At 39.8% G+C, this 26,657-nt stretch overlaps 1 protein-coding gene across 7 annotated transcripts in view; it reads left to right on the top strand.

The window, feature by feature from the left end:
* EPS8L3 (EPS8 signaling adaptor L3) overlaps window positions 1–26,338 on the top strand; it is a 169,343-nt gene extending 143,005 nt beyond the window's left edge. For 4 of the 7 annotated variants that reach the window (XM_075853658.1, XM_075853655.1, XM_075853652.1 and 1 more), the window contains 4 exons: window positions 21,472–21,570; window positions 21,674–21,762; window positions 21,914–22,046; window positions 25,990–26,338. In XM_075853658.1, coding sequence (XP_075709773.1) covers window positions 21,472–21,570; window positions 21,674–21,762; window positions 21,914–22,046; window positions 25,990–25,995 — 327 coding nt within the window. In that variant the 3' untranslated portion in view covers window positions 25,996–26,338. The remainder of the gene's footprint in view (window positions 1–21,471; window positions 21,571–21,673; window positions 21,763–21,913; window positions 22,047–25,989) is intronic. The other 3 variants (XM_075853653.1, XM_075853657.1, XM_075853656.1) reach the window with 3 other exon arrangements.
* Window positions 26,339–26,657: the final 319 nt, after the last annotated feature.

The following is a 26,657-nucleotide window of genomic DNA, read 5'->3' as shown; positions in this document are numbered from 1 at the left end:
TGGGACCCTGCCGGATCGGCACTAGGAAAGGACATGTTAGGAACACAGACCTCAGAGCAGGATACACGCGGCAAGCATACTCAACACACCAGTCTATTAACCTGCTCCGCGCTCCTGATCCGGTCCCCGCTTGTGATGTCACTTCCATTTGCATGGTCGCCTGATGCCACTTCTGCTGGAACTTGCTCACTCCAGGCACATAGACGTAGCTGATGTCGTAAGGTCCCCACGTGGGCTGTGATGCTGGCAGAAGTACTACACTCCGTCCGGCTTTAGTCTCATGGGACCGCAGGTGGACAGGTGGTTCTCCGAAGGGGGGAGGGAAACCACCAGGCATGCTCCCCCCTCAATGGTTACAGGTCGGAAGGAGGAAAAACCCCGATCGTGATCCCCATTAAATAAGGTTAGGGGGAAATAAAAAAAGAAGTTTTTTCTTAAATTCCCCCCCCCCCCCCTCAAGTGGGAGAGGATCCTCTTTCCATCCTGACCCTGTAGGGAGAGGAAATACACTGGTGGGAGGCTGAGGGTGGGGCCTTTTAACCTCTATCAGTTCCTGTCCCTACAGAGGTCAAGGGATCATGCTCTTAGTGTGTGCCGTCATAGAGGACGAAGTGGAAATTCATATTTAATCCATTTTTTTCTGTAACACAAGATTTATCAGAGAAACGCAACTCAATATTTATTGCCCAGATTCAGCAGTTTTTAGAAGTATCCCACATGTGGCCCTAGTGTGCTAATGCACTGAAACTCAGGCCTCAGAAGCAAAGGAGCACCTACAGGATTTTAGGGCCTTCTTTTTATTAGAATATTTTAGGCACCAGGTCAGGTTTGAAAAGGTATTGTGATGCCAAAACAAAGGAAACACTCCAAAAAAGACCTCATTTTGGAAACTTCAACCACAAGGAATTAATCTAAGGGTATAGTGAGCATTTTTACCCCACAGGTGTTTCATAGATTTTATTAGAATTTGGATGTGAAAATAAAAAATGTTAATTTTTTCCAATAAGATGTACCATATTTTTTGGTCTATAAAACGCAGTTTTTAGCAAGAATAAATCTTATAACAGGGCATAGTAATGGGGTAAAAAAACAATAAATTAATCCATAGATGTGTGTTACGATGTGAAGCAATCCTTTATGCACAGGCCAGTGTCGCACTGATAAATGGTGTCGTTTCTTATCCCTGTTTTGGTCCACACTCTGCACCTTTGGAGTTTGGGGAATTTTGCTGGGAAACTGTTGTCCTGGTATAATACAGGCACATTCCCTTCCAGAAGATATGTTTGAGTCCTACCCTTCCTGGTTCCCTAATTTTAGGGCCTTGATAAATCGCCTCTTGAAACAGAAGAAATGTTCCCTCCGGGCCTGTAGAGCTGCATATTTTTTATTTCCTAAATTATTGGAGCCTTAACTAATTACATTTTTTCATAGACACAGTGGTATGAGGGCTGTTTTTTTGCGGGACGAGCTGTAGTTATTATTGGTACCATTTTTGGGTACATGCAACTTTTTGATCACATTTATCCTGTTTTTTGGGAGGGAAGGTCACCAAAAAACAGCAATTCTAGCATAGTTTTTTATTTTTTTATACAGCGTTCACCATACGTAATAAATTACTTGTTAACTTTACTCTGTTGGTCAGTATGATTCTGGCGATAACAAATATATAGCGCATTTTTATGTTCCACAAATTTTTGCACAATAAAATTACTTTTGTAAAAAGAATGTCGTTTTTTGTTGCCATGTTGTGAGAACAATAACTTTTTAATTTTTTCCGTCGACGGAGCTGCATGAGGGCTTGTTTTTTGCAAGACGAGCTATAGTTTTTATAGGTACCATTTTTGGATACACGCGACTTTTTGATCACTTTTTATTAAAATTTTTGTAGGGCAAAGTGACCAAAAAAATTACATTTTGGCATTGTTTTTTAGTTTTGTTTTTTTTACAGCGTTCACTGCGCGGAATGAATAACATAATATTTTTATAGTTCAGGCCATTACGGTGGCGGCGATACCAAATATGTATGGTTTATTTTATTTTTTTAATAATAAAGAACTTGATAAGGGAAAAAGGGCAATAGTGTTTTGTTTTATTTTATTACTTGAAACTTTTATTATATATTTTATAACTTTTTTTATAACTTTTTTTTAGTCCCATCGGGGACTTGAAGGTCCAACTGTCTGATTTATTTTCTAATACATTGCACTACCTATGTAGTACACTTTATTAGATCTGTCAGTCATTTACTGACAACAAGCTGATTAGGCTCCGCCTCCAGGCAGGGCCTATAATGGCAGACCATGAGGCCATTGTTAGGCCTCCTGTTGCCATAGCAGCAGCGGGCAACCCTACGATCACATGGCAGGACTGCCGATTTGCTAACAACGACTAAGATGCAGCGATCGCTACATCTAAGGCGTTAATGGCAGGGATCGGAGCTAGCTCTGGTCCCTGCTGTTACAGTAGGTTGTCAGCTATAACATACAGCTGACAGCCACCGCTGATGACACGGACTCAGTTTCTGAGCCCAATCCATCTTGCCGTCAGTACCGGAAGCCCCGGAGGCCAGGCCTGGAAGGCTTCCGTACTAGGCAGACTGGGAGGCCAGTATTAGGCTTCCAGTTGCCATTGAAGCCACTGGCACCATGACGATTTCGTTGCTGGGGTGGCGATGAGCTGCAAACGCCTTAAATGCAGTGATTGCTTTTGACCACTGCATTTAACCCCTTAAGGACCCAGCCACTTTTGGACCTTATGACACAGCCTCATTTTTTAAATCTGACATGTGTCACTTTATGTGGTAATAACTCCAGAATTCTTTTACCTATCCGAGCGATTCTGAGATTGTTTTCTAATGACATATTGTACTTTGTTAGTGAAAAAATTTGGTCGATAAATTCAATATTTATTTCTGAAAAACACCAAAATTTCGAGAAAATGTGCCAAAATTTGCATTTTTCTAAATTCAAATGTATCTGCTTGTAAGACAGATGGTAATACCACACAAAATAGTCACTAGTTATCATTTCCCATATGTCTACTTTATGTTTGCATCATTTTTTGAATATCCTTTTATTTTTCTAGGACGTTACAAGGACCAGTTCAGTTCTGAAGTAGCTTTGAGGGCCTTATATATTAGGAACTCCCACAAATCACCCCATTTTAAAAACTGCACCCCTTAAAGTATTCAAAACAGCATTTAAAAAGTTTCTTAACCCTTTATGCATGTCACAGGAATTAAAGCAAAGTGTAAGGGAAATTTGCAAATTAAAAATTTTTTGAAGAAATTCCATTTTAATCCACTTTTTCCTGTATTACTGAAGGTTTTTACAAGAGAAACACAACTGAATATTTATTACCCTGATCCTGAAGTTTTTAGAATTATTCCACATGTGGCCCTAGTGCGCTACGGGCCTGAAACAAAAGCCCCAGAAGCAAAGGAGCACCTAGAGGATTTTTCGGCCTTCCTTTTCTTAAATTATATTTCAGGCACCATGTCAGGTTAGAAAAGGTCTTGTGGTGCAAAAACAAAGGAAACCCCCCAAAAGTGACCCCATTTGGGAAACTACACCCCTAGAGGAATTAATCTAGGGGAGTAGTGATTATTTTGACCACACAGGTATTTCATAGATTTCATTAGAATTGGGCAGTGAAAATGAGAAATTACATTTTTTTCCACTAAGATGTAGCTTTAGGTCAAAATGTTTCATTTTCTCATCAAATAAAGGAGAAAAATCACCATAACATTTGCAAAGCAACTTCTCCAGAGTACGGAAATACCCCATATGTGGTAATAAACTACTGTATGAATACACATTAGGGCTCAGAAGGGAAGGCACGCCATTTAGCTTTTGGAGTACAGATTTTGTTGGATTAATTTCTCTGCACCATGTCTCATTTGTAAAGCTCCTAAGGTACCAGAACAGTGGAAACCCCCCAAAAGTGACTCCATTTGGGAAACTACACCCCTAGAGGAATTCAACTAGGGGTGTAGTGAGCATTTTGACCCCACAGGGGTTTCATAGATTTCATTAGAATTGTGCAGTAAAAATTAAAAATGATTTTTTTTTCCAATAAGACGTAGCATTAGTTCAAAATTTTTCATTTTCTCAACAAATAAAGGAGAAAAAGCACCGTAACATTTGTAAAGCATTCTCTCCAGAGTAGGGAAATACCCCATATGTGGTAATAAACCACTGTATGAATACACATCAGGGCTCAGAAGGGAAGGAGCGCCATTTGGCGAGCAGATTTTGCTGGATTGGTTTTTCTGCACCATGTCGCTTTTGCAAATCCCTTGGGTTCCAGTACAGTGGAAACTACCCAAAAGTGACTCCATTTGGCAAACTACACCCATTGAGGAATTCATCTAGGGGGGTAGTGAGCATTTTGACTCCACAGGTGTCTCATAGATTTTATTACAAATGGGCAGTGAAAATGAAAAATTACATTATTTCCAATAACACGTAGCATTAGTTCAAAATTTTTCATTTTCTCAACAAATAAAAAAGAAACAGCACCATAACATTTGTAAAGCAACTTCTCCGGAGTACGGAAATACCCCACATGTGGTCATAAACTGCTATTTGGACACACAGCAAGGCTCTAAAGGAAAGGAGCGCCATTTAGTATTTGGAGTGAAGATTTTACAAGATTCATTTTTTGACACCATGTTGCATTGAGCTATAGTACCAGTACAGTGGTACTCCCGAAAAATTACCCCATTTTGGAAACTAGATCCCTCAAAGAATTTATCTAGGGGTGTAGTGAGCATTTTGACCGCACAAGTGTTTTGCAAAAAATGAGTAAACTATAGATGTTGCAGATTGAAAATTGCTGTTTTCCACAAATATGCCATTTCAGTGCCCAATGTGTTGTGCCCAGCTTGTACCACCGTAGACACACATGCCATAAATTGTTAAGCAGGTTCTCCAGAATACAGTAATACCCCATATGTGGTCATAAATTGCCGTTTGGGCACACTGCCAGGCTCAGTTGGACCACCATTTGGATTTTGAAGCTCAGATTTTGCTTGGTGTTTTACTGGTATTTCAGCTTATAATGTGGGGGCATATGTAAGCTGGGCGGAGTACATCAGGGTATATGTAAGCTGGGCGGAGTACATCAGGGCATATGTAAACTGGGCGGAGTGCATCAGGTCATAATAGGATGATGTAATAATGGGGTGAATGAATAATCCATGGATTGGTGTGGTACGCTTTGAACCAATCCTTTATGCACAGGCCGGGTTTTGGGGTATTATACAAAATATCTGCGCTCCAGTATTGCCTAATCTTTGACTTCTTCATTAGCCATATAAGCAGCACAAGGCCCTAAAGTTTCCTCATCTCCGCTGCGTCTACGGGGTCCACCTGTGGGGTCCAGCAAATGATGATGTGGGGTATTTAGTGAAATTCTACTGGACCTAAAAAAGTAATCTGGGCCGTCATTTTGCATCATTGCGTTTCGAGAGTCATAACGTGTTATTTTTCCGTTGACGGAGCTGTGTGAGGGTGCGTTTTTTGTAGAACGAGCTGTAATTTTTATTGGTTCCATTTTGGGGTACATGCGGTTTTTTTTATCACTATTTATTCCATTTTTTGGGAGTTGAGGAAACCAAAAAACAGCCATTCTAGCACGTTTGTTTTTTTGTTTTTTTTTTACAGTGTTCACCGTGTAACTTTATTCTGCGGGGCGATACGATTACAGCGACACCAAATTTATATCGTTTTTTTACGTTTCACTACGTTCCCACAATAAAAATACTCTTTTCTAAAAAAAAATCATGTTTTAGTGTCGCCATTTTCTGACAGCCTTAACTTTTTAATTTTTTCGTTGATATTGCTGCGGGAGGGCTTGTTTTATGCGTGCCGAACTGTAGTTTCTATTGGTACCATTTTGCGTTACTTGGAACTTTTTGATCACTTTTTATTACATTTTTTTTGAGACAAGATGACCAAAAAATAAAATGCTGTCATTGTTTTTTATTAAAAATGTTTACGTTGTTCACCGCGCAGTAAAAATAATGTGACATTTTTATAGATCAGGCCGTTCCGAACGCGGCGATACCTATTATGTGTAGTTTTTTTTCATGTTTTCATTTTTTTTTTAATAATAGAGGAGTTGATCAGAGAAACAGGGCAAGTGTTGATTTTATTATTTATTTATTTATTATTTATTTATTTATTTTTCTTTCACATTTTTTTTTTAATTTTTTACTTTTTCTTTTACACTGACCTGGGGACTTGAAGATCTGGTCTTCTGATCCCCGGTTCAATACACTGCACTAATTATGTAGTGCAGTGTATTGTAACTGTCATTCTTCATTTGACAGTTAGCGTATTAGGTCCTGCCTTGGGCAGGACCTAATAGGCTACCGTACCTTGGCAACCAGGAAGCCTAGTAACGGCTTCCTGGTTGCCATAGCAACAATCGCCACCCGCGATCCATCGCGGGGGGGCCCGGGGGTGTACAGAGGGAGCTCCCTCCCTCTGTAAACCACTTCAATGCGGCGGACAGCATTGACAGCCGCATTGAAGTGGTTAAATGGCTGCGATCGGCGGTAACAGCCATCGTAGCCATTGCAGCGGAATGTCAGCTGTGTATAACAGCTGACAGCCGCTGAAGATAAAGCGCGCACAGCTCCTATGCACGCTTTATCTCCAGGGCGTGACTGTACGCCCGAGTGCGGGAACTCACTTTCTATTTGGACGTACAGCCACGCCCGTGTGCGGGAAGGGGTTAAGGGGATAATGGAGGGGATCGGAGCAAACTTCGGTCCCCGCCACTACAACAGGGTTTCAGCTGTAGCAGCTTCTGAGCCGGTGTTCACGATTTGTCGTATAGATACGGAAAATTGCGGGAAGCCCTGGCTTTCCATGAAGTGTATATATAGGAAAATGTTGGGAAGGGGTTAATGTTGGTAAACAGATATTGGTGTTGGTTTCCAGAACACTCACAACTTTTTTGTGTACATGTGCAGACTGTAGGAACGAGTTTGCCAGCTTAAAAGGGACTGAGCCCTCTTAATAAAGAGAATATATAAAAGATGCTCATAATATTGTACTTCAGTAGGTGCAATAGCGGCACTCTGTTCAAAAGCAATTGCCCATCCCTCTTTAACCACTTCCTGACCAGAGGCTTTACCCCCCCCCCCCCCTTCCTGACCAGGCCTATTTTCACCTTTTAACCGTGTGCCAATTTAAAAGCGAATGGTTATTCTATTACTTTTCCAACCTACATGTATTTGGTATTGGGTTTTTTTCAGAACATATTGGGCGTCGATATTTTGTACAAAAAAGAAGATATCTTTAACTTTTTAAAAAATGTAAAAGTAAAAAACGAAAATAAATGTTATAACAATGTGAATATGTGAATATAGATGATGTTTTTTGACATCTGGTGCATGCCACTGGGTAAACACACCTGAATACATACTTGGCAACTTCTGCCGACTTCAACGATACTAAATGTGTGCACATTTCTACAACTCTGGGAGCAAGACGGCGTTTACAATGAACGGTGCGCAAATTGACTTTTGGAGAGCAAATTTTCCAAAGCTGGTTTGCGGACACCATACGTACGACCATTACAGATGTTGTGAAGTGCCAAAACACTGTGAACACCCCCAAAATGACTTTTGAAATTACACCCCCCAAACTATTCGTTTAGTAACATATAAAAGACTTTAGCCCTCTTAATTTTTTCCATCAAAGTCAATTAATTGTCTGGAAAAAAAATAAACTGCCATTTTTTTTCCAAATATGCGAATTCAGGTGATCTTTTCTGACATCTGGTGCATGCCACCGGGTAAACACATATAAATACATACTTGTCAACTTCTGCCAACTTCAACGATACCAGAAATGTGTGCATTTCATGCACACTGGTTGCAAGGCAGAGCTTACAATGAGTGATGTGCAAACCGGCTTTTGGAGAGCAAATTTTCCAAAGCTGGTTCCAAAGCGATCTTTGTGTATGCGACCAGCATCGCGGTCAAAGTCGCCGTGTAGCACCAGCCTAAGGCCCTGCACACTGCTGTGCCCGTAATCATGGACGGTGATTACAGGCATGGCCGGCCGCGGACAGACACTCGCATTTGCGGACCGTAAAATAAAAAAAAATAGAACATGTCCTTTTTTTGCGGGTCATTTGTACGGCCCGGACACCTTCCCGTAAATATACGGGAAGGCGTCCGTGGGTAATAGAAATGGATGGGTCCGTACTTTGATCCGCAATTATGTTCCATAATTGCGGATCAAAATTACGGCCGTGTTCATGGGGCCTAAAACCGTACATCTATATATTATCTACATCCATATATATATACTGTATCTTTCAGACTATAAGACACAGTTTTAAGCAAGAATAAATCTTGCTAAAAAGTCCCTGCGTCTTATAGTCGGCAGTCAAGGGACCTGGCAGCGCCGGGCGCCCTGACCGCTTCATACTTTCCGACCCATGATGTCTGGAGCGGGGCACGCTGACACGCTACTTTAACAACCAGGAACAGAAATGGCGCTGTTCCTGCCCATTTAACTAGTTAAATGTCGCAATCAATAGCGACCGCTGCATTTATAGGGGTCTTCCCATGAAGGACATTTATGACATATCCACAGGATATGTCATAAATGTTAGATAGATGCGGGTCCCACCTCTGGGACCCGCACCTACCTCTAGAACGGGGCCCCATAAACACCGTTCTATCTAATTCGGCTCTGCTGTCTCCCGGCCACTTCCTGGTAAGGTGGTCGGGAGTTACGCTGCGAGCTACGCTGTTTCCGAAACACGGTAGCTACGAAAACAGCGTACATGGTCGAGTTACGGAAACAGCGTAACCCGCTGAGCTAAGTGGTTTTCGTAACTCCCATAGAACTGAGTAGCAATTACAGAAACAGCATAGCCCGCATGCTACGCTGCTTCTGTAACTGCCAATCACTACTATGTGTGTTACGGAAACAGCGTAGCTCAGCGAGGTACACTGTTTCCGTAACTCATCCATGTATTGCAGTGTATTGTACCAGCAATCTAATGATCGCTGGTTCAAGTCCCCTAGGGGAACTAATAAAATGTGTAAAAAAAAAAAAGTTAGATACATTTTCAGGAATATAAAAAAATATTAAAAGTAAAAAAGAAAATCTTTTCCTATTTTTCCCCAAGCACAATGTAAAAAAAAAAAAAAAAAAAAAATTGGTATCGCTGCGTCCATAAAAGGCCGAACTATTACAATATAGCATTATTCGCACAGTGAACGGTATAAAACAAAATTAAAACCCCAGAATCATTGTTTTTTTGGTCACCTTAGCGGTAAAAAGAATGAAATAAAAAGTGATAAAAAAATTGTATGTGCCAATAAAAACTGCAGCTCGTCCTGCAAAAAATAAGCCCTCACACCGCTAAAACGATGAAAAAATATAACCGTATTGGTCTTTTAGAATGTGGTGAAACAGAACAAATTCTTTTTTTTTAACAAATAGTTTTTTCTTTGTAAAAGCAGTAAAATATGATGTTTTTTCCCAATTCATGCGATCTAAAACCTGGGTGCGTCTTATAGTCAGATACGTCTTATAGTACGAAAAATACAGTGTGTGTGTATGTATATATATATATATATATATATATATATATATATAGATATTATAATCTATCTATCTCGTATCTATCTATTTCGTAACTATCTATCTATCTATCTATCTATCTATCTATCTATCTATCTATCTATCTATCTATCTATCTATCTATCTATCTATCTATCTCATAGCTATCTGTGTATCTCATATATATTGATATATAGTATAGTTTTAGGCCGGAGCTACACGACGACTTTGACCACGTCACAAGGCCCATGGCCAAAAATCGCTTAGTCCGATAAAATTACCGCGACCACATTCACTTTCATTACTTGCCATGTACGCTACTGAACATAGTGATATTTGGCCGCACAACTGTGTTGTGTCCAAAGTCGCCGTGTAGCCCCAGCCTTAAACTATACTATATATCAATATATATGAGATACACAGATAGATATGAGATAGATAGACAGACAGATATGAGATAGATAGATAGATAGATAGATAGATAGATAGATAGATAGATAGATAGATAGATAGATAGATAGATAGATAGATAGATAGATAGATAGATAGATAGATAATTTATTGGAGGGGAAAAAAAGTGTGTTATTTGTTACTACTATTATTCTCCCTCCCTGACAGCCTTCCAGGAGAGGGAGAAGTTACAGGGGGGGGGGGGGTCGCGAGTGTTGCCGTGAGAGGAGGGGTGGGGGTAGGTGCCACGAGGACGGGGGAAGCGCCGCCGACAGGGCAGGTTTTGTGATCACTGTGACAGCTTGTCACAATGATCATTTGCCTAGAGACCACGCTGATTGGTCTCTGGGCAGAGCTCCGTGCTGGACAGCTGTATCACGGAGCTCAATGCCGCCACAGAGCGGAAAAAAGTATTAACTCTGTAGAACGTTCTAGAACGGCCCTTCAGAGTTAATTGTGGACCGCCCGGACGTTTATAGTCTATGGGCGGTCCGCAAGTGGTTAAATGCTCTTATTTTTGATCTTGGATTATAGCGGATACCTTTCTGTTTTGCTTTCTTTGCCGGCATATTCAATAGTTAGAGAGGCTCTGTCACAAGATTATAAGTGCCCTACCTCCTACATAATGTGATCAGCGCTGTAATGTAGATAAGAAACAGTGTTTTTTATTTTGAAAAACGATAAATTTTGAGCAAGTTATGAACAATTTTAGATTTATGCTACTTACTTTCTTAATAGTCAACTGGGCGTGTTTTTACTTTTTTTTTACCAACTGGGCATTGTAAAGAGAAATGTATGATGCTGACCAATCAGCGTCACACGCTTCTCTCCATTAATTTTTAGCAGTACTCGCAACACAGCGTGATCTCGCGAGATAATAGGTTTGTTAGCTTGACAAAGACCCAACAGGGGTTGAAACGTTGTCGTTTTGTACTGCTTGGTAAATAAAGACCAACATCTTTTGGATATCTGAGTGCTGCAGTCTTTCTTGAATCTATTGTGTGACATTTGTGCTGCGTGCACCATCCCTTGCTGGGATCATCTACCTTGTTCCCCACTGGAGAATCCCTTTGGTTGTGCTGCTGATTTCTTTTGCAAGGTTAGTTAGCGTGATTATATATAAATTGTTAGTTGATTTAGTCATACATTAACTATTTAGCGTAATTTAATAAATTAGACTAAATCTGGCACATATTTGATCAATTGTTTCGTTGTAATATAAAATATGTGTTGCATATGTAGTAAAAATATATATTTTTTTAAAGTGTGATGTGTTCTGAAAAAAAAACCTAAAAAAAGTAGTTCAGAAGTTATGACAGTTTAAAAGAATGTATGCCAAAACTTTAAATTTAGGCCGGGTCATTGAGGCATTAATGACCCTTGGTCCTGAAAGGGTTAAGGGGTTAAACGTTGATATTAAGTTATTCTCAAAAATTGTATCTACTAGATTGATACCTTTGTTAAGGGATGTTATCCACCCGAACCAGGAAGCACTAGATAACACCACTAAGGCTATTAATCTTATCTATAGGGCAAAGTCTATGAACACGCAGCTTAAAGGGAACCGGTCACCAGCATTTCACCTATTGAACTCCACTCACCCCTCATTGGCTGCTGCTGTCAAAAGTTCATTGCCGTTATCCCCTCTCCTAAACTTATCCCAACAACCGTAAATAACGGTCTGCACACATTTTGCGCCTTTTATGGTAATAATCGGTTGTCCCTTTGTGCGCACACACCAGAACAGGACATTGATGCGCAAGCGCGGGACTTCGTGTGAACTGGGGGAAGGCGAGGAGTTGCCTATCAAAAGTAAGAAGGCGGGGTTAACGCGGAAAGGCTTGAGGAATGAAGATATGACTCTTTACAAAAGAAGATATGACTCTTTTATGCTCATTAGCATACAGCACAGGAACCCTTTAAGGCCCTTTTACATTGGCTAAATATCGGGCAAATGAGCATTCACAGAACGCTCGTTCCTGATAATTGCCCAGTGTAAACAGGGCAGCGATCAGCAGATGAACAAGCAAACGCCTGTTCATCAGCTGTATGTATCGCTTTAAATGTGCAAAATATTATCGTTGTCGGCAGCACATCTCCCTGTACAAATGTATGGGGACGAGCGATCGGAGTAACAATCACTCATCCCCATACATAGCTCCTTGTCAAAGAAGAAAGCAAGCGCCGATCAACGAGCTGTCTCGTTAATCGGCGCTCGATGCATCGGCCAAAATTGGCCGATGTAAAAGTACCTTTATGCTCTTATCCACTGATGCAGAGAAAGCCTTCGATAGAGTAAACTGGGTATTTATGGAGGAGACGCTGCGACACCTGGGACTTAAAGACAATATGCTTAAGTGGATAATGGATAAATCCAAAATAATATTATATATATATATATATAATGGATAATGGATATAGTGGATAACGGATAAATCCAAAATAATATTTTATATATATATATATATATATATATATATATAAAATCCCCCCAAAAAAATGAAGAGGCAGCACTCCAAGGAAATTGGTGAAAAAAAGTGGTGTGTTTATTCACCCCAGGCAGGCTGCATGATATACTTTATCTCTTTTTATTCAAATATGTGTAGGACAAAGTGACCAAAAAGCTGAAATTCTGGTATAGTTTTTTAGTTGTTTTTTTACGCCGTTTACGGCGTGGTATAAATACCATAATATTTATAGTTCAGGTGGTTACGGACGCGGCGATACCAAATATGTATGGTTTATTTATTTTTTCCAATATTAAAGGACTTCATAAGGGAACAGGGTGTTTTATTTTATTACTTGAAACTTTTATTATATGTTTTCAAACTTTTTTTTTTTACACTTTTTTTCAAGTCCCACTAGGGGACTTGAAGGTCCAACTGTCAGATTATTTTTTTCTAATACATTACACTACCTATGTAGTGCAATATATTAAATCTGTCAGTCATTCACTGATAGCAAGCCCATTAGGCTTCACTTCCTGGCAGGGCCTAATCGGCTTCCGTAATGGCAGAGCAGGAGGTTATTATTAGGTCTATGTTGCCATAGCAGCATCGGCAGCCCTGATTGCATGGCAAGGCTGGCGATCTGCTAGCAACCTCTGAGGTGCAGCGATCACTTGCCGTCGGCTATGGAAGCCTTTCAGGGTCCGGCGCCGTGCTAGGCAGACTGCGAGGCCAGTATTAGGTCTCCGGTTGCCATTGCAGCCACCGGAACCCGATGAGCTGCAAACAGCTTAATGCAGTTATCGCGTTTGAGCGCTGCATTTAAGGGATTAATTGCGGGGATCTGAGCTAATTTCTCAGCTTCTGAGCCGGTGTCCACCATTTGTTGTATGGATACGGCAAAATGCAGGAAGAACTACATTTCCATGACGTATCCATACGACAAATGTCGGAAAGGGGTTCAAATTAACATATTCCCTCGTATTCTATACATGTTTCAGACGCTTCTGATTAACCCCTTCCCGCTCCTGGACGTACTATTAGGTCATGGTAGCTGTATTGTTCGCGCTCCATGACCTAATAGTACGTCTCGAGAGTAATGACCATTTCGGCTGTCCTCCCGACACATACAGGGGCTGTGACAGCTGCTGTCTCGTACAGCAGCTGCCGCAGCTCCTACAGCGGGGACCGATCGCTGTGTCCCCGCTGATTAACCCCTTAAAAGCCGCGTTCAATAGAGATCGCGGCTTTTTAGGGGTTAAGCTGCCATCGCCGGCCTGCTACACGATAGCGGCCGGTGATGGTGACTATGGCAACTGGACACCAAACAATGGTGTCCGGCTATGCCATCGACGGAAGCCTAGTGGGTCCTGACAAAGTCAGGACCCACTATGCTTGCTGTCAGTGAGTAGCTGACAGTTCTAATACACTGCACTACGCATGTAGTGCAGTGTATTAGAATAGCGATCAGGGCCTCCTGCCCTCAAGTCCCCTAGTGGGACAAAGTAATAAAGTAAAAAAAAAAGTTAAAAATGATGTGTAAAAATAAGAAAATAAAAGTTTTGAAAGTATTAAAGGTAAAAATCCCCCTTTTTACCTCATCAGTCCTTTATTATTAATAAAAATAGATAAATAAACGAATAAACTATACATAATTAGTATCGCCGTGTCCGTAATGGCCTGAACTACAAAATTATTTCGTTATTTATCCCGCATGGTGAACGCCGTAAAAGAAAATAATAATAAACTGTACCACAAACACAATTGTTTGGTCACTTCACCTCCCAAAAAAATGGAATAAAAAGAGATCAAAAAGTCGCATGTACCGAAAAATGATACTGATCGAAACTACAGTTCGTTACGCAAAAAATAAGTGCTCGCACGGCTTTCTTGATGGAAAAATAAAAAAGTTCTGGCTCTTAGAATAAGGTAACACAAAAAGTGAGTGATTTTTTACAAAACGGATTTTATTGTGCAAACGCCATAAAACATAAAAAAACTATAAACATAAGGTATCGCCATAATCATATCGCCCCGCAGAATAAAGTGAATATGTCATTTATAGCGCACGGTGAACGCTGTAAAAAAAATAGAATAAAAAAAAACAATAGTAGAATTGCTGTTTTTTATTCACCACTCCACCTAAAAATAGAATAAAAACTGATCAAAAAGTTGCATGCACCCCATGAAAACTGCAATGAATTCCTCAAGGTGTCTAGTTTCCAAAATGGGGTCACTTTTGGGGGGTTTCCACTGTTTTGGCACCACAAGACCTCTTCAAACCGGACATGGTGCCTAATATAAAAGAGGCCTCAAAATCCACTAGGTGCTCCTTCGCTTCGGAGGCCGGTGCTTCTGTCCATTACAGCACTAGGGCCACATGTGGGATATTTCTCAAAACTGCAGAATCTGGGCAATAAGTATTAAGTTGCGTTTCTCTGGTAAAACCTTTTGTGTTCTAGAAAAAAATTGTATAAAAAGGATTTTTTGACAAAAATAAATATGTAAATTTCACCTCTACTTTGCTCTAAATTCCTGTGAAACACCTAAAGGGTTCATAAACTTTCTAAATGCTATTGTGATTACTTTGAGGGGTCTAGTTTCTAAAATGGGGTATTTCATAGGGGTTTCTAATATATAGGCCCGTCAAAGCAACTTCAGAACTGAACTGGAACCTAAAAATAAATAAAAATGAGGCAATACTTCGCTTCTCCTAATGAGCATTGCCTACTCCCAGATGACCCCAGATTTGACCGTTTGTATAAACTGAGAGCCCTATTAGACCATTTCAGTGCCCGGTTTTCCCAAGCATACACCACCGAGACGTGTATTTCTATTGATGATTCCTTGGTACATTTTAAAGGGAGGCTTCAATTCCGCCAGTTCCTGCCGAGTAAGAGGGCAAGGTATGGCGTGAAGATGTATACGCTGTGCGAGAGTGCATCATGGTATACCTACAAATTTAGGATATATGAAGGGAAGGACACCAGTATTCAGCCCCCAGAATGCCCCCCCTTACTGGGAGTTAATGCAAAAATTGTGTGGGATTTGGTGCACCCACTGCTGGACCAGGGTTACCACCTCTACCTGGATAATTTTTATACCAGCGTCCCACTCTTCAACTGCCTCGCTTCTAGAAGTCATGCGGCATGCGGCACTGCTAGAAAAAAATCTGAGAGGCCTCCCTAAGACTCTGCTAGGGCAAACACTCAGAAGGGGTGAGAGCCGGGCACAATCCAGCAGCAACATATTGTGTGTCACGTACAAGACAAGAGAGATGCCACACCAGTACCCATGTACCTGTACGAGGTACCAGTACAGAGACCCCCAAACCAGACTGCATCCTGGACTACAATAGGTACATGGGAGGGGTGGACTTGTCAGATCAAGTCCTGAAGCCCTACAGCATCATGCGGTGTGGTATAAGAAGCTGGCCGTGCACATCATACAGATGACATTGTACAATGCGTACGTGCTACGTCGATGTGCAGGCCAGAGGGGAACTTTCCTGGAATTTCAAGAGGTGGTTATCAAGAAACTAATTTTTAGGGACCAAGAAGGGGGGCACCCAGTACTTCTGGAAGCGGGGCCACACGCATCGTACCAGGGCAACACATTCCAGGAGAAGTTCCCCAAACTGGCCAGAAAGGAAAAAGTCAAAAGAGGTACAAAGTCTGCAATAAGAGGGGGATAAGGCAGGACACAATATATCAATGTGACACGTTTTCTGAAAAACTAAGGCTCTGTATGAAAGAGTGCTTCATGTATCATACATGCCTTGATTTTTAATCTACCCCAGTTTTACTTACCCTGATGCACTCCGCACAGCTTATCCCCGTCATCTTTCCCTTCTGAGCCCTGCCGTGTGCCGTGTGCCCAGGCAGCTGATAACAGCCACATTGAGGGTATTGCCGTACCTGTGAGAACCCACATTACAGTTTATGGGGTGTATGTCTCCGGTAAAAATGCTCACTACACCTCTTGGGGGTTTCAACTGTACTGGTACCTCAGGGGCTTCTGCGTACATGACTTCGCACCAGAAAATCCCCAGTAGGCCAAATAGTGGTCCTTTCCTTCTGAGCCCTCCCATGGGCCCAAACGTCAGTTTATCAGCACAAATTGGGCATTGCCGCACTCAGGACAAATTGGGTAACAAAATGGAGTATTTTATTTCTTGTGAAAATAAGAAATTTTCAGCCAAAACTACATATTATTGGAAACAAAAAATTTGGTTTGAATTCCCAGCCCAATTCAAATAAGTTATGTGAAAAAACTATGGGGTCAAAATGGTCACAACACCAATAAATGAATTCCTTTAGGGGTGTAGTTTCCAAAATGGGGTCACTTCCGGTGGGTTTCCATTCCTTTGATACTTCTGGGGCTCTGCAAATGCGACATGGCACCCGAAAACCAATCCAGCAAAATCTGGACTCCAAAGAACAAATAGCGCTCCTTTCCTTCTGAGCCCTCCCATGGGCCCAAACGGCAGTTTATCAGCACAAATGGGATATTGCTGCACTCAGGACAAATTGGCCAACAAAATGGAGTATTTTATTTTTTGGGAAAATAAGACATTTTGAGCTAAAACTACATATTATTGGAAAAAATTATTATTTTTTTAAATTCCCAGCCCAATTCAAATAAGTTCTGTGAAGAAACTATGTGGTCTAAATGGCCACATTACCCATCAATTAATTCCTTTAGGGGTGTAGTTTCCAAAATGGGGTCACTGCTGGTGGGTTTCCATTGCTTTAATACCTCTGGGGCTCTGCAAATGCGACATGGCACCCGAAAACCAAACCAGCAAACTCTGCACTCCAAAGAACAAATAGTGCTCCTTTCCTTCTGAGCCCTCCCATGGGCCCAAACGGCAGTTTATCGCCACAAATGGAGTATTGCTGCACTCAGGAGAAATTGGGCAACAAAATTGGATATTTTGTTCCCTGTCAAAATAAGACATTTTTATCAAAAATGACATCTTTTTGGAAAAAATTTCATTTTTTTTTATTTCACAGTCCAATTCAAATACGTGCTGTGTAAAAACTGTGGATTCAAAATGGTAACAACAACCATACATTAATTCCTTGAGTGGTGTAATTTCCGAAATGGGGTCACTTTTGTGGGATTCCTACTGTTTTTGCACCTCAACACCTCTTCAAACCTGGCATGCTGCCTAAAATATATTCTAATAAAAAAGAAGCCTCAAAATGTACTAGGTCCTTCTTTGCTTCTGGGGCTTGTGTTTTAGTCCACGAGCACACTAGAGCCACATGTGGGACATTTCTAAAAACTGCAGAATCTGGACAATACATATTTAGTACTGTTGCTCTGGTAAAATCTTCTGTATTAAAAAATTTAATACATTTGAAATTCAGCAAGAAAAATTTAATTTGCAAATTTCACCTCTACTTTGCTTTAATTTCTGTAAAATGCCTGAAGGGTTAAATAAACTTTCTAAATGCTGTTTTGAATACTTTGATGGGTCTAGTTTTCAAAATGGGGAGTTTTATGGGGGTTTCTAATACATAGGCCCCTCAAAGCCACTTCGGAACTGAACAGGTACCTTAAAAAAAAGGCTTTTGAAATTTCCTTAAAAATATGAGAAACTGCTGTTTATGTTCTAAGCCTTGTAACGTTGTTATTTTGTTCAACGACACTAGATAGGACATAGCTTCTTCCCACATACTCTTCTCTTTACCCTATTTTAGGTAATCCTCATTTTGTTCCCAGTTTGGAAGTCTGGATTATCCGAATGTGGATTTCTAATAAAACATTTTGCTCATCCAGGTTTCCTTCACATATGGATTGGCTTACGATTCCTGAATTATCTGCCTTAGTGGATCCTAGTCCGTAGGTGCCCTGGAGAGCACTTCAACTTTGCCACTTTTGTACAAGCTCTTTGTTTAGAAGTACAGAGACATCATTTTTAGGCTCAGGACTACGGAGACATAATTTGTCCACTGTTTACGCTCTTCTCCAAAATCCTCCAAAAAACCCCCCGTTACATCTACTTAAAGAGGCTCTGTAACCACATTATAAGTGCCCTATCTTCTACATAAAGTGATCGGCGCTGTAATGTAGATTACAGCAGTGTTTTTTTAATTTAGAAAAACGATAAATTTTCACGGAGTTATGACCTATTTTAGATTTATGCTAATGACTTTCTTAATAGAGAACTGGGGGTGTTTTAACTTTTTGACCAAATGGGCATTGTAAAGAAGTGTACGACGCTGACCAATCAGCGTCATACACTTCTCTCCATTCATGTAATCAGCACATAGTTATCACTATGTTCACTATGTGCTGTCACATACTCACACATTAACATTACTGAAGTGTCTTGAGAGTGAATAGACCTCACCTCCAGCCACCAAGCGTGATCTCGTGAGATTACGCTGTAAATGTCAGCATACAGCGAGATCACGCTTGCTGTGCTGTAAGTCCCACACAAACGTTACCGAAGTGTCGGGATTGGGAATAGACATCCCATCCTGGCTGGAGGTGATGTCTATTCACTCTCAAGACACTTCAGTAACGTTAATGTGCGAGTATGTGACAGCACATAGTGAACAACGCAGGATCACTATGTGCTGATTACATGAATGGAGAGAAGTGTATAACGCTGATTGGTCAGCGTCATACACTTCTTTACAATGCCCACTTGGTCAAAATGTAAAAACACGCCCAGTTGTCTATTAAGAAATTCATTAGCATAAATCTAAAATAGGTCATTACTCTGTCAAAATAGATCGTTTTTCTAAATAAAAAACACTGCTGTTATCTACATTACAGCGCTGATCACATTATGTAGAAGATAGGGCACTTATAATGTGGTGACAGAGCCTCTTTAAATATGAAATGGACTTAGGTCTCTCTTTATCTCCTATACAACAGTCTGGTATTCTGACGCTAGCACGTTAGCTCTCGATATCAGGAAACAAGCTATAAATTGTTGACCAGATGGTATAGAGTCCCCTCTCGTCTGCACTCTATTTTTTATATTAATACCCATTGTCAATGGCCCCTCGTGTTTTGTTTGGTTTATGTGGCATGTGTTCCTTTTTTCTTTTCTTTTCTAAAAATTATAAAGAGTTTAAAAAAAATAAAGCAATTGCCTTATGCTCTTTACAGAGCCTCCGAACATGATTGGCTAAGAGGCATTAAATGGCCCCGTTTGCCAAGCCTTTAACCCCTTAGTGACTGTCAATAAGCCCATTCAGGATAGTCAATAAGGGATCTTATTTTGATGCATTCGCCTTTTTATGACGCATCGGAATAATCCTTGGTGCTCGCTCTTGCTCTAACAGCTGTGATCGGAGTAACTATGATTGCAGCAGTTTAACCTCTTAGATGCCGCGGTCAATAGCGCCTGCGGCATCTAAGTGGTTTACATACGAAAGTGGATTCCTCTGTCATCTATCAGTGGTCAGGGAATGTGTTTGCAGGACAGCAATGGGTTACCATGGCTGCCGGGGTTCTCCACGCCCCCAGGCCTGCTATGGCTTTGTGCCTATTAGACTGCCTGTCAGTTTAACACTGACTGGCAGTAATGCTTTAGTATATTAAGTATACCAAAGCAATTAAAAGGTATATTAAGAATATCAAAGCATTATATGAGCTATTAAATGATTGCATAGTGGAGTCCCCTAGTGGAACTAAAAAAATAATTAATGTCGAATAAAAATAATTTAAAAACTATGCACAGTAAAAAAAAATCAAACAATTTTTTACATAAAAAGAGTGTTTTTATTTTGTCAAAGTAGGAAAAAATGTGATTTACAATAATAAAAATAACATTTATTATATAGCCACGATCACGTTATTTAAGGGAGCACTCCACTTTATTTTTTTTATTTCACCCTCAATTTGTACATTGGTGTTTCAGTGGGGTTCTATGTGCAAAAATACTTACTGATCCCCCGCATCTTGTCTTTTTCGGGTCCAGCGCCGCTCATGTGATTTTGCCTCTGACTGGTCTGTAGTCACTGTGCTTTTTGAATAAACCGGAACTCACCCTCTCAATGCATTCCTATGGGAGCCAGAACGAGGCACCATAGGAATGCATTGAGAGCCTTACTTCCGGTTTTCTGAAAAGCAGTGATTCCAGACCAGGTCAGAATGAAGATCACATGAGCGGCGCTGGACCCGAAAAATTACAAGATGCGGAGATCGGTAAGTATTTTTGCACACAGCAACCCACGGAAACACCAATGTACAAATGGAGGGTGCAATAAAAAAATTAAGTGGTGTGCTTCTTTAAACCATATGGTGAACAGCATAAAATGACAAATAGCTTTTTTTTTTCAGCCCCTTCCCCATAAAATGTGATAAAAGTTAATCAATAAGTCCCATCTGCCCCAAAATGGTACCAATGAAAACTACACCTTGCCCCACAAAAAACAAGCCCTCAAATGGTGACATCAAAGGAAAAATAAAAAGGTTATGGCTCTTGGAATGCGACGATGCAAAAACAAATTATTTTAGTTTAAAACGGTTTTTATTGTGCAAAAGCAGTAAAAATAAAAAAAAAGTACATATTTTTTATCATAATCATATCGACACATAGTATAAAAGTAACATGTTATTTATGCCGCATGGTGCAAGGCGTAAATTTAAAATGCAAAGAATAATGCTCTTTTTTTTTTCCATCCCATCCCCAAGAAAAGTTAACAGTTAATCAATAAACTATGTGTACCTCAAAATTGTGCCATTAAAAAATACAACTTATCCTGCAAAAAAACGACCAGTCATACAGTTATGTTGACGGAAAAAAAAAAAAGGGTTAAGCAGGAAAAGTGTCATAGGTGCTACCATCTAACACATGCAGACATTGCAACAGATTTCATGCCACTCCACAGCAGATAAAATCGGTTGTATGGGCTTGTGACCTTATAAATCAAGAAATGACTAGGCCACAGAGGAAGCTTTTTCTATTTTAATGTGTTTTACGTGAGAATTTTCTTTTAATGATTTCCTAGGTTCTAGATCAGAGCAGGCAATGGTGGATGGTTGAGAATGCTCAGGAGCAGAGAGGATTTGTACCAAACAACATAATGGAGGGTACAAATACTGAACGGGTAAATTAATATATAAATAAAGCCAAATATGCAAATGGGAAAAGTGAGGATAGCTGAAGTAATAAAACAATCTTACGATATGAAACTTCTATTGTCGGAACAGCAGGTTCGAATACGTGCAGTAACCCTGCAGCAGAGCTCTACACCAGAGGAAGTGACTGAATGGCTACAAGATAAAGGCTTCTCAAGGATGTAAGTTACCATTCGATTTTGTAATCATTATCACAGCAGTTCATTTTTATATACTTTTATTAGTTCAATACAAAACATCTCATATGTTTGTCGTTTGAAGATTGGGGGGGAAAAAACGATATTTCTTAATTTTCCCAATCTCCTTTTACAGCACAGTAAGGTGTCTTGGAGTTTTGAGAGGAGATCAACTATTGGACTTAAGTCGCGATGATCTAAAGGCTGTTTGTCCTGAAGAGGGTGGTCGTGTATATTCTCGTCTCAATGAAATTCGGGCTTCAGTAGGGGTGAGATTTAACATATTGGGCATGAAAACCAGGTAACAAAGAGTTACCTATAGCAATGATATAACTTTTATTTAGTTCCAAAAATGAACATAGAATTTAAAAGATGGAATAGGATTGCTTTTTTTCCTACTTTGGCGGTCTATTCTTTCACTAACAATGGTATTTTTTGATAGAAAGAAAACTATTTAAGCTTATGGAACATGTTTCCCCTTGCAAAAACTGCATAATTGTTAGTGATTTCATCTTGACGTTTATAGGGATATCTCATCATAGACAACCAAAAAGCCCAGGCAACAATTTTGTCAGGGGAATCTGCAGCCAGTTAGGCATTTCCTCTGCAGCAGCTATTGAGATGAAGGTCCATGTGTTTGTCTGAGCTAGAGCCACTGCTTGTTAGCAGTTCTCCACCGGGCTAATAGATGAGGATCTCTCTCTGACATCAATATGTGCTAAGAGGGCATATGGACAAGGTTAGTCCGGATGGTAAAACCTCTTTACATAAGGGACTTTCCTTTCCTACAATTTGTCAATAAACATTTTAACCCCTTAGTGACCAGCCCATTTTAGGCCCTAATGACCAAGCTATTTTATTTGTTTTTCTATAGTCGCATTCAAAGAGCTATAATGTTTTTATTTTTTCGTCTACATAGCTGTATGAGGACTTGTTTTTTGCGGGATTAGTTGTGCTTTTTAATAGCACCATTTTTGGGTACATATAATTTTTATATTAACTTTTATTAACCTTTTTGGGGGGATTATAAAAAAAAACTGAAATTCCGCCATTGTTCTACGCGTTTTTAAATTGACGCCGTTCACTATGCGACGTAAATAACATGTTACCTTTATTCTATGGGTCGGTACGATTACGGCGATACCACATATGTAGAGGTTTCTTATGTTTTACGACTTTTGCACAATAAAAACACTTTTGAACTAAAATTATTTGTTTTTGCATCGTCGCTTTCCAAGAGCTGTAATTTTTTTATTTTTCCATCAATGTAGTAATTTTTTGGGCTTGTTTTCTGCGGGACAAGACGTAGTTTTGAATGGTACTGTTTTGGGGTGCATGGGACTTATTGATTCATTTTTATTATGACTTTTTTGGGGGGCAATGGAAAAAAATTGCAATTTCGCCATGGTTTTTGCGTTTTTTTTTTTACGGTGTTCACCTTGCGGTTTAAATTACATATTAACTTTATTAATGGAGTCATTACGGTCGCGGCGATACCACATATGTGTACTTTTTTTTTTACACTTTTACTAAATAAAACCACTTTTTATGGAAAAAAAATGGATTTATTTTTTTACTGTACTTTTTATTAATAATCTTTATTTCACTTTGATGACTTATTTTATTAGTCCCACTAGGGGACTTTACTGTGCTATCTTCCGATCGCTGCTATAATGCTTTGGTATACTTCGTATACCAGAGCATTATTGCCTGTCAGTGTAAATCTGACAGGCAATCTGTTAGGACGTGCCTCTGGCGCGTCCTAACAGGCATATGTCCAGGGCAGACCTGGGGGCTTTTATCAAGCCCCCGGCTGCCATGACACCCCATCGGAGACCCGCGATTGCATTCGCGGGCCGCCGATGGGTGACAGAGGGAGCTCACTCCCTCTGTATACAAAGTTAAATGCCGTGGTCGCTATTGACGGCGGCATTTAACGGGTTAAACGGCCCCGATCGAAGTAAACTTCGATCGCGTGCGTTGGAGCAGGAGCTCAGCTGTCATCAGACAGCAGAGCCCCGGCTCCTGCCTGCACGGGAGACCCGTGCAGGACTTAGACTAGGCTGACGTGAAAAGGCGTCAGCCTAGCCTAAGGCCCCTTAGTGACCGATGTGAAAAGGCGTATTGGTGGTCACTATATTTGCGTCACTATATTCTGAAAACCATAACGTTTTTGGGTTTTTATCGATTCAGTAGCGTGAGGGCTTATTTTTTGCGGGATGAGCTGTAGTATTTTTTGGTACCACTTGTTGGTACATAGGATTTTTCTATCACTTTTTATAAAAAAAATTTTGCTCACGAAGGCGACCAAAAAAACTGTGATTCTGGCCTTTTTAAATTATTTTATTACGGCGTTCACCGTGCAAAAGAAATTATGTTATATTGTAATAGTTTGGACTTTTAGGGACGCGGCGATACTAATTATATATGTTTAGTTTTTTACATTGCTCTACTTGAAAAATGGGAAAAGAGCAGTTTTTGAACTTTTATTTTATTTCTTGTACACTACTGAAAACTATATTTAACCATTTTTATTAGTCCCCCTAGGGGATTTGAACCAGCGATAGTTAGCGATGGGCTGCCGGACGGGGCAGCCACCTCACTCCAACAGATTAGATGCCGCGGTTGCTATTGACCATGGCATCTAAGTGGTTAAACGGCCACGATCAGAGTTTGCGGTTAGTGCAAGAAGTCAGCTATAATACACAGCTGACACCCGCAGCCCTGCTTCAACCCCCCACACCAGGAAGTACGGGGACATTCTGGTGCATCAACGGGTTAAAATTAAACTGAACTATATTACTACGAGGAGTACTTAACTAGAATAGACCATTTCAATTCCTGTTAATGTGATACAATAAAAAGTCTTTATGTAAATTGAGCATCTAGAGTGGGAAAATGTTAATGACGTAGGTAAAAGCATACCTATAGATGTTTGCACCCTTACTTTTTCTTGAATTGCATCAAGTTATACAATTTGTCATGATACCAATTCAATACAACCTTGCGCCATCCGGTAAAAAAAAATGTATACGCTCTTTTTTAACATGTCTATGGGCTAAGGATGGCACCATCAGAGGCATCCATCACAGCCTTCCAATAAAAAAAACGTATACGTTAAACATATGCTTTTTTTTAACATAGGAGTCTATGGGCGACGGATGAACGATATATACCTCTGATGGATGTCACCCATACCTATAGACTTCCATGTTTAAAAATGTTTTACTGGAAGGCTTCTGGTAAGAGTTGGATTATCAGCTACACTTCTCATTACTGCAGTACAATCTCCTCCATGCTGCTGTAGCTTTTATATATATATATATATATATATATATATATATATATATATATATATATATATATAAAATCATATACACTATATATGTTAGAATAGGAGAATCCTGCAGTGTATAGAAGTTAGGCTATCGTGACTAACCTCCATTTTTTTTTTCCCCCTCTCCATCTTTTTCTTTGTCCATGCTTGCTGAGAGGACATGCTCTTCCTGGTGTGATTTCAGAGGGGTACCATGCGCTCTGCGCTAATCAGATCCCAGAGCTGGAACCCACATATATCTAACAGGTCTAAATGTCCCTGATTGGTAAAACCCTTTAATCTAGTATAACCATAATCATACTGACCGAGACAATAAAATGACATTATTTATACTGCAAGGTATATTGCGTAATTTAAAACATTAAAAAAAAAGTCCGATTTTTTTTTTACCAAAACCCCAAGAAAAGTTAATAAACAAGTTATAGGTATCCATAAATGGGCCATTAAAAAAAAACTCTTCCTGAAAAAAAACAAGCAGTTATACAGCTTTGTCATCCGGAAAATAAGTTATGGCTCTTAGAACACGACAATGAACAGACTAAAAAACAAAATTGCTTGGTCATTTGGGCCTAAAATAGGCTGGTCATTAAAGGGCTAAGTTAGTTTCTGAACATATATAGAGAGTCTGCAGGCAGGGAAAGGGACGCTACCAGGTGCTGGAAGGTAAGGAACGTACCACTTTTACCTAATAAGACATATTCCAAAATATATTCACATGAACTACTGATTTATGCAAAAAAAAAAAGTTCTGATAAGTACACCTTAAAGATGTCTGCGATATACGAATAGAATATTTCGCAAACTTACGTAAAGTTATATGTACCGTGAACCATTTTTAACATTACTTAATGTTTTGTTCTCTTTATATATGAAAGATATGAAATCAGTGACCCAGGAAGTTTCTATCAGAGATTTCTAATGAAAGTCAAGACGAAACTCTACAAGGACCGTGTTGGACTGAGGCCATCCATGCATAGTGTTGTAATTTATTGCTGATTTGTATTTTTAATTACTCTCCAATAAAAGAACTAGGACTACAATTGCTGGATCAGTTTGGCTTCCAGAAATTGCATAAATCTGCTTGCAAACATTATTTCTTAAAACCTAAATGCTGCATGCCATTAAGGGGCTTTATTCTGTAGCATCATAAAAACTCAGTGCTGCAGAATAGTGGCTGCAAAGAGAATCCTGGCACTAGTAATAAATCAGAAATGTTTTTTACGATTTCTGCCTTCTCAGTTTTTGTATACTCAATGAGTGCCACTGCCTTGGTCCCCGCTAGGAATGAAATTGCCAGGACTACTCTCTAAATAGACCCTAACTTTTAATGTTAAATCTTTATTGTACTCCAGGAAGTTTCTCTTGAACATTTGACTATGACATTTAGTAAATGATTTCTAACCAATAGCATGGTCCCAGTCACATGCACTGTACAGACATAAGGTACAGACGAAAACAGCTATAAGAATACATTTTACATTGTTAATTTGCAACATATATAGTATAAACACACATTTTATATTATTTAGTTTTTAATGTACTT

Source organism: Rhinoderma darwinii, chromosome 2 (assembly GCF_050947455.1).
Source record: "Rhinoderma darwinii isolate aRhiDar2 chromosome 2, aRhiDar2.hap1, whole genome shotgun sequence".
In the NCBI taxonomy this organism is placed as follows: domain Eukaryota; kingdom Metazoa; phylum Chordata; class Amphibia; order Anura; family Rhinodermatidae; genus Rhinoderma; species Rhinoderma darwinii.
Note: the sequence above shows the minus strand (reverse complement) of the source record. Positions and strands in the feature narration are given on the sequence as shown.